Source organism: Suillus subalutaceus (genome assembly GCF_016647625.1).
Source record: "Suillus subalutaceus strain FC151 chromosome Unknown DFJ58scaffold_4, whole genome shotgun sequence".
NCBI lineage: Eukaryota > Fungi > Basidiomycota > Agaricomycetes > Boletales > Suillaceae > Suillus > Suillus subalutaceus.
The window spans coordinates 803,399-816,458 of NW_024540253.1; the positions used below are offsets into that span (position 1 = coordinate 803,399).

At 48.9% G+C, this 13,060-nt stretch overlaps 6 protein-coding genes across 6 annotated transcripts; 3 read left to right on the forward strand and 3 right to left on the reverse strand.

Moving 5' to 3' along the window:
* Positions 1-3,746: 3,746 nt before the first annotated feature.
* DFJ58DRAFT_650905 (uncharacterized protein) lies at positions 3,747-3,944 on the reverse strand (the record flags this gene model as incomplete). The annotated part of the gene is made up of 1 exon (XM_041381593.1): positions 3,747-3,944. A coding segment is annotated over one exon (198 nt), but the record flags the coding sequence as incomplete, so codon positions are not given.
* An 872-nt stretch (positions 3,945-4,816) lies between these two features.
* Positions 4,817-5,227, reverse strand: DFJ58DRAFT_644957 (uncharacterized protein; the record flags this gene model as incomplete). Its single annotated transcript, XM_041381412.1, has 1 exon — positions 4,817-5,227. A coding segment is annotated over one exon (411 nt), but the record flags the coding sequence as incomplete, so codon positions are not given.
* Positions 5,228-7,053: 1,826 nt separating this feature from the next.
* On the forward strand, positions 7,054-7,383 carry DFJ58DRAFT_621768 (uncharacterized protein; the record flags this gene model as incomplete). Its single annotated transcript, XM_041381045.1, has 1 exon — positions 7,054-7,383. A coding segment is annotated over one exon (330 nt), but the record flags the coding sequence as incomplete, so codon positions are not given.
* A 1,715-nt stretch (positions 7,384-9,098) lies between these two features.
* Positions 9,099-9,296, forward strand: DFJ58DRAFT_650969 (uncharacterized protein; the record flags this gene model as incomplete). The annotated part of the gene is made up of 1 exon (XM_041381598.1): positions 9,099-9,296. A coding segment is annotated over one exon (198 nt), but the record flags the coding sequence as incomplete, so codon positions are not given.
* A 1,161-nt stretch (positions 9,297-10,457) lies between these two features.
* Positions 10,458-12,165, reverse strand: DFJ58DRAFT_713342 (uncharacterized protein; the record flags this gene model as incomplete). Its single annotated transcript, XM_041383915.1, has 6 exons — positions 10,458-10,846; positions 10,899-11,288; positions 11,338-11,584; positions 11,819-11,974; positions 12,023-12,132; positions 12,153-12,165. The coding sequence occupies 6 exons, from the start codon at positions 12,163-12,165 to the stop codon at positions 10,458-10,460; spliced, it is 1,305 nt and encodes a 434-aa protein (XP_041250431.1).
* Positions 12,166-12,428: 263 nt separating this feature from the next.
* On the forward strand, positions 12,429-12,932 carry DFJ58DRAFT_721792 (uncharacterized protein; the record flags this gene model as incomplete). The annotated part of the gene is made up of 1 exon (XM_041384833.1): positions 12,429-12,932. One exon carries the CDS (start codon positions 12,429-12,431, stop codon positions 12,930-12,932), a length of 504 nt encoding a protein of 167 aa, XP_041250432.1.
* Between the last annotated feature and the right edge of the window lie 128 nt (positions 12,933-13,060).

A 13,060-nucleotide genomic window follows, 5' to 3' on the forward strand; every position in this document is an offset into this window, starting at 1 on the left:
GAGCCACTGTATATTGCATCAGGATAACACTAGCTAGAGGGTCAGAGTAAATAAGCAGAGAGATAATGCAGGTGCAACTAGCTATGGATGTATTGATTTAAAGAGAGAAAAAATTCAATAGGTAGTTAATATAAGTGAGTAGGAGACTGGCACTGATGCTGCTATATAATGATAATATGGGAGACTAGAGACTTTAGAACTGCCTGCTCATGGAACCCTTTTCTACAATGATCAACATATTTCCTTGACAACCACCCTCAGGAGTAGTGCCATGCATACTAATGCTTCTGGACCTGGGCTTCTAAGAGGAAGGTTAGAAGGTACTTACATCCTTACACATGGTGGAGTGTACATGAGTTACCACTGGTTATTAAGTATCCTCTGGCTCTGTAAAAACAAGGAGTTATAGTTGCACTTGATACCTCTAATCCAGGTTTGATAACACTAGCTAATAGGCGGTGATATCTATTGCAGTCAGGATTTTTGAAGTGCAAAGGCCCCACTGGATTAGTAGTGTGGGTTTAGCACCTTCCAGTGCAGAGCAATTGGCATTGCTATTGAGCTCACATATAAATACAACCATTGAGTCTCTCAGCTGGTCCAGCCCTATATCCAACATGGCAGTGACAACACTCATGTTTGATATGAGTCCCAACATCTGTGTAAAGTTAATGAGTTAAAAAGCAGAAGATGTAATTTCAAGTTCACCTTTTACGTCTGATGTTTACTTGATTGTAAGACAGCAACTTGACACATACCATCAAGATAATAATCCAGAGTCACAGCGCAGAATCTGTGATGTTGATCATCATCATGTAGTAATTGACACTGACCTCAAAAGGATATCTTAATATCAGTTTCAGATCATTCGAGTAATAATGGCGCACATACCTTTGCCAGCTTGAATCCACTGACAAGTTTGCCCTGTGATAAAATACAAACCTGTTTTATGTCACCCTTGGCACCACTTCAAAGACGTTCCCACGGCCTTTCAGACCCAGTTTCTATGTCATGGGAAACTAGGCTGAAAGACCATTGTCCCCAAGAGGGTCTCCACCAGGTGCTACAATAGGCTCCCGCCCTTGAGAGGGTTTTTGACTCAAGTTCGCGCAGAGGCTCTCGAGGTAAGTATAGTCTATACCCTTTGTCCTCTGCTCGCTGGTATTTTTATAGATTTGCACCCTTCTTCCATCGCACAGCGCTGTCCGCTGCCCTTGCTCACTGCTCAGGTTCGCGCGGAGGTTCTCATAGTAAGTGTAGTCTATACCCTTTGTCCTTTGCTCACTGCCATGTATACTAGATCTGCACCCTTCGTCAGTGCTCAGGTTTGCGTTGGATCTATGAGCTTGTTTGTCTACAGGCTGGAGCTTTGGATTTACATTGGCACATTCTTCTGACTTACATTGGTGCCTTCTTGATCTACATACTTCTGGGATTTTCAGACTGACGTGGCACATTCTTCTTGATCTACAGCCTCGGAGCTTCAGGGAGGTTTTTGTAAATGGTCTTCTTGGCCTTAAATAGTTTCATTTCACTATCCGTTACCCTCTGCTTCGCGAGCCTCGGCTTTGAATTGATGTTCCAATTGTCCTCATACCCGGTGCTTCGCGAGCCTCAAGTGCATCTCGTTCAACAATTCGGACGAGTCGACCTTCTTTATTTAAGATTTGTTCTAAATGTTCATATGTCGCAAACCTTAAATGCATCTTATTTAGCGGAACTTCGTGAACATCCAAAGCGTTTCATTCAACTGGAGACATATGATTTATCGCAATATGAAAGTACGTATGTAAACTATCCTCGAAGGAAGTCGCGTACTACCGATCAAAGCAAGGATGGGTGAGATATAAACATACGGAACATCAAGAACACACGATCAAAGGAGGAACGAGTGAGATGGGGACATACGGAAACATCAAGAACATATATGCACACAAGAGTGCTCGATACAATGAAGCATTCCAAGAAGCAAGAGATGACGTCTAGTTACCTTCAGACTGGGGTGGTGATGATGAGTATGCAACTAGACCAGGTAAAGGGCTCATCCTCTGACTAGAGCGGCGGGGTGTTTGTAGTACGTTCTCGGCCTGATGCGCCATGGGCCCGTACTGAGGCTGCCAACGTTCGTCCATGTTATATGCTACCCTGCCATCACGGTGAGCCACAAGTCCTTGTTGGGGAGCAGGCACACGAGTGTCATAAGTCGGAGCAGGTGCACGAGCACCATAATTCTCCATGTGCTGTTGCTTGTCGTAACCCGGAGCGGGTGCACGAGCACCATAATTCTCCATGTGCTGCTGCTGCTCAGAAGGTGCACGAGTAGGCGCACATCCATAAATTTCTGGATATTGTTGCTGTTGAGAAGGTACCAGTGCACGAGTATCGTAATCTTCCAGACGTTGCTGATGAGCAGGCACACGAGTACTATCATAAGCTTCTGCGTGTGGAACGTTAGCATGGTGGGGTGCAAGGTGCGGATACATGTCGTTGCGAGGAGTGTACTGGGTGTGGCTGTAACCGGCGGTGTTGCCGCCACCTGGGCCTTGGTTCATGCGTTGGTAGTCAATCTGATTACGGCGCAGATCAGCCTGAGGATAGTTCCGACCTTGCGGCACGTCAAGATGTTGCCCGTATGAAGGCGGTGGAAGAGCTCTGCCATGACCATAATTATATGGTGTGGTTTCGGGGGCAGGGCTTCGCTGGTTGTGCGAAGATGGAATCAGTGACTGTGGACGTTGTTGATATTGAGGCGATGGAGATGAAGGGGCAGACGATGGGGCAGGCGAGGGGGCAGGCGAGGAGGCAGGCAGTAAATGGTCGCGTGGCTCTGCTGCTCCCATTGGTCTTGCTGCTCTTGACAAGCCGCGCGCATGAAGCCTCCCACCTTCAACAACTGCTACTTCTGCTCCCGATGGTTCCGCTGCTCCTGATGGTCTCGTTACTCCCGCTGCTCCCGGTGGTCCCGATGCTCCCGATGCTCCTGATGCTCCCGATGCTCGCGTCACTCCTGACGGTCCCGCTGTTCTCGTTGTTCCCGATGGTTCTGCTGCTCCTGCTGCTCTAGATGATTCGTGCGTATGAAGCATTCCACCTTCATAGAAAGCAACTTGTTTGGCTGCTGCAGTTGAACCATGCACGATCTTCTTTGGCTTCGGCTTTGAACGTGCTGGACCATCTCGGAGTCGCAAAGGTATACCAACTATGAGAAGATGTTATCGATGGTAAGCGTCGTATAAAGGTGACAGAAATGAAGCTTGCATACCTTCCTTGACTCCGTCTGGCCTCTGTTCCTCTTCAGATTCAGAGGTGAGCTCACGATAATGTGCCCTTACCCTCTCCTTCTGCAATGCAGTATCTTTTGCCTTGCCCTTGGGCTGCGGCTCAATCACCTCAATGTCACTGGACAGAACACGACGCTTAAGTCTGCGAGTGCCACCAGTCGTCTTTGCTTTGCGTTTGCGTGACTGCACTCTATCCTCGTAGTCAGACTCGACTTGTGGGGCGTCGTCATATGCTGAGTCGTCTTCCTCCGATCCAGACGATGCTTTCACTGATTCATCGAGAGTGATTACATTGGAAGGTGTGGGCGTTGCCTGTGATTTTGGAGGCTTAACTACCTTCGAAGGGCGTGCAGGAGGTATCTCGACTGAAACGACGAGATTTTTTTGACGAACAATGGTGGAAGTGGGAGAATCGTCGTCGACAACTATGGAAGAAGCGATGGGCGCAGCCTGCCTGCTGTTTGGCTTCCTGACTTTGGTAGTTGCTGCACTTGGCCGGAGACGAGACGGTCCTTCACGATCGATAATGCCATTGGCAAGCAACCGCCGGCCACGTAAGTGAGCAGAGTGTGGTGGAGGAGCCTCCCCAATGATGACTGGTCGGCTCTTGTCTTTGTCCTCTGAACCTAATAAGAAATTAGCGTAGGTTAAGAATATATCCATGAATACGTACCTGAGGGCCCACATTTGATCACCAATGTTCCCGATTTCAAGGCTTCTGCGAGGATTATCTGTTCTCGTTTGTCAAGGTCATTGATCCCCTTACTCCTCGCACTGGTGCTGCGTGTCTCTCCCGGCATAAGGATGTCCTCCGGATAGCCTTCAATGACAAATCCTTGACGATCAAGGTCACTGCGGAGCTTCTTCCACGGGAAATTGCCTGAGCGGACAGTGAGTTTCCCACCCACTTCCTCTTGAGAATGATGAGCAAGCGGTAAGCAACATACCAAGAGAAATAGATACTTACTGAGTAATGCAATGATGCCACCCTTGATAAGTTGAAGAAGGTCGACCTGAAGTTGCCAGTCATCGACATCGAGCACCTCTGGAGCATCCGGGTCATCTTTCACGGCCTCCGGAGCATCTGTTGACACTTTCGATGATTTTCGCTTGCGTGGCGGCTCATCTTCTTTTGCGCTTGGCGCGCCTTCAAGATGCATGTCCTCGGCAACCGCAAGAGATGCAAGGTTGCTAAAATTCAAGTAAGAATTCACAAAGCGGTCTACAAAGAAACCATTGACTTACTATACACGAGCTTTTAAATGTCCAATCATCGCGTCTTCGTCAGCTCGGCAGCGTGTTTGCCAAAACTAAAAGTGTTGAGTAAGGACTTTGATGTATACGAACGGAAGAATGACTTACTTTTTCTGCACCCGGCGTTTCGTGTATATACCCAAGTGACGCGTCCTGATTGACCACCTTTCCGCATATGATAAAGACTGCTTCGAAGCCATGTTTGGCAGCAGCGGCGTCCACCTAAAAGTAAGGTTAGCACATGATTTTGATGTATGAAGTGTTGGACGCACCGTGGTCACAACTTTTCTCCAAACCTTACTGAATTCCTGTGTTCGCTGTGAAACTGTCTGAGGTCCAACTGACCTCACCTCTACCTGCTCAAATGTCTCGAGGATTTCTTGCCATGAGTCCGGAAAAGCCGCTCGGAACGCCTTGTAGCATTCGGCTCGAATTGCTGGCGTAATCTGAGCAGCATCAGCTACCTCAATATTGCCAAGTCTTTGCAATTCCTGCTCTCGGTTCACTTTCAAGTAATGGCCGTATGTGTTCCAATGATTGAATCCAGAATGAATGTGTCCACGAGCCTTGTGATACGCATGAGAGACTTGCTGCAAAGGTAAGCCGGTTTTTGCGGCAAGGTCGTTGAATATGTCGTCGATAGCTTTAAAATTCTCCTCCAATAGTGCATTCACCTCATCTGTCCTACGGCCAACCAGCGCACCAGCCGAAGATTCTCCTGCATCGTCATTACTTAGGAGAGCATCTTCTCTGGAAAGCTGAGTACCGAAGGAAGGCTGGTGTGGAGTCTTGGCAGGCGTGGGAGGGATGATTCGTGTCTCTGGCAAATCCGTGCGACCGTCATACATATTGCGTAGACTGAAGTCCCCGCCCACAGGATCCCATGGAACATCAAGCGAGGAGAAGTCGAATGTAGCATCGGCAGTGAATGGATGATGTGTGCCGTCGAACGTAGTGGAAGTCCCTGCACCGAAGTCATCCATGGGAGGAAGACCTAGTACTCCGAGAGCATCAGTACTCGGTCCAGCATTGAGTGGGGCAGCGTGGAGATCCTGCCCACTGTTCAACCCCACAGGTGTGCGTGTTTCCTGCATGGTAGCTAGGGGAGGTTGTGGAAGGATAATGTCATGCTGAGGTTGCTGAGGAATGAAGGGAGGGGGAGGTTCACGTGGGCCTGGTTGCGGATGGATGGTGTTAAGGTGAGGTTGCTGAGGAACGAGAGGAGGGGGAGGAAGTTCACGTGGGCCTGAAGGATGTCGCTGAGGTTCGCGTGATAATTCACGCGACACAGCTCGGCGTGGCAAATCACCATACAAGCCCTGCCTACCTTGCGCAAAGTTGCTTTGGAGCTCTTGCTGCAAGACGGGAGCAAGCCATTGTCCTGTCTCAGGCTGGACAGTGTTCAACGTCGGATTTTGATTTGAAGTATTGACTTCGCCACTCTCGTCCAGATGTTCAGTGAGCAGTTTAGCCCTCCTACCCTGCGCATTTTTGACAAGGCCAGAATCGCGGGCTGTTGGTTTAACGCGCGAGCGCAGTCGACTTGGAGTCTGGACGGCAGGAGGAGATACATAGCGACCACCGCCAAATTGCTCGGACTCAGGGTCAAGGGCCTCTGGACTAGAGCGTGACATTGCCAGGTTTCCTGTGCAGCAATGAAGATGAGGTAGAAGCGCTAAACAATGATGAGTACACTGATAGAGGTGTTATCAGCTGACGGATACCAACCTAGTGCACAAACCTACCAGGAAAATGACCTGTGAGACGACAAGGAGGGCAGGAGGCAGGAAATGCTCATGATGCCCCAGGCTTTCATAGTGCCTGAGCGCTCAACAAACATTGGGATTCACATAGTAAATTTGCGACAAAACATATGTACTGCAAAAGAAGAGAAGTTAAAAATCAAAACACCATTGCAGTCAAGACAACGACCTACAGCGGGACGAGAGAGGAACAAGAGGGTATAAAGAAGTCAAAAGTCAAAACGCCGTTGCACCCGAGGCACTGGAGCATCTGAGGGCGCAGGAGGTTAGACAGACGGGAGGGGAGGAATGACAAAATCTCGTTGAGAGTCGGGGACAGCCCGTGAGAGGCTTCGGAGGGTTGAAATGATGTTCAGGGATTATTACTTCATCCGACGTCGATTATCGATGGATTCATGGAAGCACAACACATCTTATCAATGTGTTGTCAATGTTCGTTCTTCTGCACTCCTCCCTCTTAAGCTCACCGTACATTGCTTACTCATGGATTTCACCCAGCTCGACTCTATACTCCGACGCGTGTCATCGCGCTACAAGGTGGACGAGCAGGTGGTGTTGGATAAGTGGATGGAGAAGCGAGAGGTCAGGGATCCTGAGGGATGGAGGGAGCTTGAGGGCATTCCTTGCATCGCTGGTGGTTTCACAGCGCTTCTCGGTGAGTCACGGTTAAATCAAGATGAAGGACAACTAAATATTATACAGGGACTTTGGATGGACGAGGGGGAACCATCCCGTGGAAGACGCTGCCTAAAGTTCTAGCCCATCGTGGGTACATACTTGAGAACTACCCCGAGGGCATTCTCATGCCCGGCGAGAGACGTCCAACACTCACGAGGAGCAAGGGCATACACGATCTCACCGCCCTTGAGCGCTTCCAGCTTGCGGACGCCCTCAAGAACAACGTCCTCACCATCAAATCTATTCCAACACTGGTCGCTCGCCAAAGTCTTGCGAAATCACGTGCCCCTGTCATCGTTGGAGAAGCGCCCACTGCACATTCACCACACACTCACGGCCGACGAGTGTTTGCCAATGGCCGGATAGATAGGCGTGGGTTGACCCGTCTGGGCAATGCTTCTACTTCACCTAATCCGCGCAGACTCCGAGTCTTCATAGAACTCCCACCTGCGCCTCCCTCCTGGAAGTTGAAGGCAACTCAACGTCCCCCCATTGGACCCAGTCGCAGCCAGCTCATCCCACAGATCTCCGTTATGAGCGCCGCCGAGGACGAAGAACGAGAAGTTGATGTCGCCGTTATGACCGAGGACGAAGAACAACTTGAAGAAGTTGATGAACTTGTCAGTTCGCAGCCTGCAGTTGTGAACTGTGAGCCTCTCGAGCTTCTCCCTCATCTCACCAAATTAATCTGACCTACAGGAGCCTCCGTTTCATCCTCGCGAGCCTCATTTGCACACGCTCGCGCACAATTCAAACAAGACTTCATAGAATACCTACGCAGCAACTAGTTATACAAGTCTGGGGTCGCCCAGGGTTCCACCATTTCAATAGATCCTTGATCAATAGCATTTCTGAAAATTTCCTCCCCACTTGCGATGGAATCAACACGAAAGTGAACAGCGCCAGGGACGCCCAGAACACAGTTAAGTGCATTTTCCCTATGTCAAAAATAAAATAAAACAAGCGCCTCAAATAAATTTGTGCTTACCAGCCTGCCACTAAACCGATGAAAGCCCCACGCGTCACACAGAAGACTTCTTGATGGGGTTTGACTTGTACTGGAGTATTGTGACATTTTAATAAGCATACATTTTTAAAGAGACTCACCTGGAATATTGTAGAAAACGGCCTTGTAGACATGGAGGACAGACTCGTCTGCCAACGATCTCGCAGCATTGTCGTATCGAGGATGGTTCTTATTGATGACGGTGAGCTCTGGCTTTTCTGTGGAGAGCGCGCTATTGACAAAGATGACTACAGGCGAAGTGAAAACATGCTCGATGACGAACGGTATGGTCGTCGACATGGTCTGCTGGGGGAAAAAATCGTGAGAATCAGTAGAGCATGCTCAATGGTTGAAAAGGCTCATGGGAGGTAGGGACCTACTATCGCATTCGACTTGCCCAAAAGGATGGCATCGCGATCCACCTAAATCCGACGACAATATTGAAGAGAAGTCAGAAGTTAAAACACCGTTACAGTCAATATGACAACCTACTGAGGGATGGGAGAGGGACGAGGGGGACGACAGGACTATGTGAGGTTCACGTTGCACCCGAGGCACTGCGGCGGCACGTTGAGATGACTATTCTGCACGGCCAAATCTGATCAGCCAATCAGCGTATGGATAACAATGTTCATACATAAAAAACATGTCCCCATACCTCCAATGTACCCAAAAAAACATCTAGTGCACATATTAAGATGCTCCATGACATGCCGGTTCTAATGGTATTGATGCATTTTTTAATTCAAATGGTATCTGGTCAAATAAACCAACTCTCAAACGTTGCCCACTCATTCGTTTCAATTGCTTTAGACTTCTTTACCTCTTTACCTATGGGGCGGAGAGCAAAACACCTCACTCTCACTGATAAAACCGCTGCAACACGTCAACACACAGCAAAGTATAGTCGATCCGATAGGTCCAGGGAACTCTTGCTTTCCGTATTTCTTATCTAAGTACTAACACTGTGCGTACAGAGGTAAAAACACTCGTCGACTTTGGAATTCGCGCACATATGCCAAAGCCCACAGTCGAAAGGGTTCGACAAAGTCCCTTACTCATGCTTCCAAATCACCCGCTCTTGATTCCAATGTTGAGCTGTCATCCCTTCCATCCTATTTAATCAACCTCGCAAGAGCAGATCTTCCAGACACCTACCTATTTCAACAAGCATCACAAAGCGCTGACAACCTTGACGAATCAGATCTTGCGCAATGGGATATTGATCCACCATACCACACTCCTCGACCTTTGGACACCCCAGCAGAAGCTCGCTGGACAGAAAACCTTGTCCAGGTGATCCATGGTCGATGATTTCGAATGGAGAAGGAGGAAGTCTATGAGCGTGCTAAGAGGCACAGTTCAGGGGGAGCGCTGGATCTTTGTGCCGAGTTGAAGGAAGGTCTTGATGTACTCCTGAGGCAGTGGGCAATGTTGGACGAGTATGTTGATGGTATGGAAGATTGCGAGAGACACTACGTGATGGCTCAGTGCCTCCTACAGTGGCGTGCTCGAAGAATCTATCGTTATCACAACGAAGTGCACGCGATGATGACGGGATCGAATCCATATGCATTGGACAGTAGTATTATCTAGTTAGAATACAGGAATTTGAAGCACAAGTGTTCTGAGATAATATCGAAACATGTGCATGTCTCCCTCTCCAAGAGCCGTGCAGTGGTACCCATGCAGTGTCGCCGCAATCATGGCAAGCACCCAGACACCGCAGTCAAAGCTGTTTGTCTGGAGTGCATCAGTCTATGACATATAAGATGAGGCCGTGTTTCGCACCATCAAGGTTGTGACTATACTTACCACTAGAGGACGTGCGAGCCATCCATCGATGTCGATGTTGACATTAAAAATACGATCATGTTGTTGAGCGATACTCAGAAGACGAGCGATTAATTTCATGATGTCCTGGATGAATTTAGTCATGCAAAAATCTATTAGAGGAAGCTCACGAACCTTGGTGTCACTTTTCCATGGCTTCCGCTCAGCGAAGCTGTCGAAGAGATGGAGTTCCTTGCTTCGAAGGTGAATGATGCATAGAACCCAGTGGCCGACATCTGAAGGCCTATGGATGGGAAGAATCCACACCTCTTTCGTCCAGTAAGATGTCCATGACATATTGCGCCATAGAACATCATCAGGGGCATTGTATCGGATGCGCGGGAGGTCGTGGGTTGAAAGGATGGCATACTGTTCAGCCATTGGAGATAATTGCACCGCCTCTAAGTAAAGAAGAACTGCACACCCATTAATGCAGCTGTCGTTGAGTAGTGCAGTCCGAGAAGCAAGAAGTGCGATATCCTTTGGCTCAAATACTTGACGAGGACATCCAAAGCGAGGTGCAGATACTCGTTCTTTGACGGTGCCTGGAATAATGATCCCCGCTTCTGGAAGAGGTGTTCGGTCGAATGTGATGTCCTAGAAGACTCGTAAGCATAAACTATAGTGTGAACAGTAGAAAAATCATGCTACTTCAGGGATTCGCCAACAAAGTTCGGCTCCGGGATCATTCACGACGATGTCGATATCATCATCCTCACAACCAGGGACTCCGGCAGTCAGAATGTCCACAAGGGCAGCATCTTCAGGTTGCAAAGCTGTGTGATCGGCGTCAGAAAATGTTTCTGATCCAGGCTCTTCGTCTTCGGTAGGTACAACATAAGAGACAGCATACGTATTGATCCAATGAAGCGGACGCTCCTCTGAGACGCCTGAGAGCTTCCGGGCCAAAGATACAGCATCAGTTGCGCGAGATGCAAATCGTGCCGCAGATGCAAGTGAGGTCGTCCAACGAGTCTGGATGTACTGAAGGTGCTCCTGTTGCTGGCGAAGTGGGACAAGGAATTTTTCATCTGCAAATGCACTGTGAGATCAGACAAGAACAAGGGAAGGTATGATACTTACAACCTGGTGTCAAAAGGGCGAGTTCTAGTGCTGAGAGCTCGTCGCCGAACCATCTGCAGAGATTGTCCGCCTCCAGACCAAGACGTTGCTGCTCTTCAACACATCTATCTCTCTTCAACATTGCACGAATGCCATCGCGAACGTCTTGATCATCCAACCAGCGGGGGACCTTTCCAGTGGAAGGTGTGATCCATATATCTTCCATCAAACTCTGATCGTTGCGTAGGTCGGCTAGTCTTGTCGGGAGAGGTGTGGGAAGAGGAATCCCGCAATGCGGATCATAAAGGGCTTCCAGACGCTCACAATAGGCGTTGAATTTACGGAGAGCAGCCATTAATGCTGGCTGGCGTTTTGCGATCGCTTTTCGAGTCTGTTGGTGGAGTTTTGTACCTAATACGCAACATCAGGTCAAGTTGTTCAAATTCATATTTCACCTTACCGAGTGCTTGCTGTGACCCTCCTACTGCACGATCAAGCTTATCCCACTCGAAGAAGCTGCCAATGGCACGCTTGCGAATGTTCATCTTGAGATCGCATGCTAATAGCAGTGTTCGAACAAACTCGAGGTTCAAGCCGTCTAGTTCCGGGAACCTGTCCTGAACGTTGAGCGAAGCATATAATACTTCCACTTTGTGCATTAGACGCTCATGCACTCGTTCAAGACTTTCAATTGCATCACGGGTGTCCTCCGACATCTCACCTTTCGCAATTGTGTCCCTCGTTGTCTGTAGAGCTTTGTCCGAAGCATCAAGGTCTGCTTGCAGAGCAAGGACGGTGTCCAGCTCTTTCTTGAGACGAGCTGGAGCATCTATGCCAGAACATCAGGAGGGCCACGATGATCGCGAGGAACTTTACATACGAGCGCGGATTGAAAGCTGTGACTCCTTCTGCATTGCCCATTCTTTTCGCAAATCACTCACGGCAACTTCACACTCCTCGAGAAGCTTCCGTGCAGCTGTACCTTGATCCTCCACACCACACCTGAGTCGTCGCCTAATCCAGTCCCCGAGATCAGCACGCATCTCAAGACCAATTGCTCCAGCGTGCCGATCGATTAACCACAGACGACGTTGTCTCTGTTGTGTGAATGTGAGCAGAATTCGAAACAACACACGAGAACGTACCGAAGATGACCGCTGTATGCCGATCAGTCGAACGAATCTTGACCAAAGTCTCTCCGTCCCCTCACCATCGGACAAGCCCAGACCAACAATCATTCGCGATTGTAAACGAGCTGACAAGCCCATTCATGACCATAGGCGTGCATTGCAGTAGTTGCAAACCGTAAGCGTTGTATGATAGAGTCTGGCAAGATGTCATACTATTGACAATTAATGTCAGTTCAATGCGACAGGCGAACGAATTAAGACTGACCTGATTTAACGAGCGTGATAGGACACACCCCACATCATAGAGAGTGACGACAGTAGCACTCCGAGGTAGCAATGAAAAGAGATGGTTGATCAATGCAACCGAGTATTTTTGTTGCTCACCAGGACTGTCGATATTAGCAAAAAATAAGGGTATGTCATGGCGGCAGATCAGCGCCATGAGTCCCATATCGTCAAAACTATCCATAGCTGCCTTTTGCTTCTTGCCATCTGCTGCTTCGTAGGAATTCTCACACAGATCGATCGCCTCATTTGGCACATGCGATACGTGCAGCTTAGGCGCGGACTTGCGACTTCGAGTGATGTGATGACCGATAGCGTTCGACCTGCACCTTTGGAAGGAAATAAGAAGGGTCGTAAAAATGTGGTGAATCTCCCGCTGAACGCCGGTGTCGATGGTAAAGTTTCCGTCAGTAGCAACATGGATATCACCCCCTTTATTCAAGTCTCGGCCAAATTGAACACCTCCAAAACAAGCTGGACAGCGTTGTATGAGGATGGGAGCGCAGCGCTCCCGCAGGTCCCTTCTCTTCTCTGGCTCCAGGTGATTGCGGATGCGCAGGAGTCGCTCTGCGAAGCTTCTACACGATCACGACACGTTTGTAAGGCCGCTTCTAACTGGTGCTCGACCCTCTATCTGTAGGACGTCGAACCACTGATAGCATAACCTAGACTCCGGCGGAAAGGTTCTTGAATAATTTCACCCCTGGTTCCATTCATGTGAGTAAGCCTGAACAAGTATCCAAAGTCAACAAACACGTACCTTTGCAT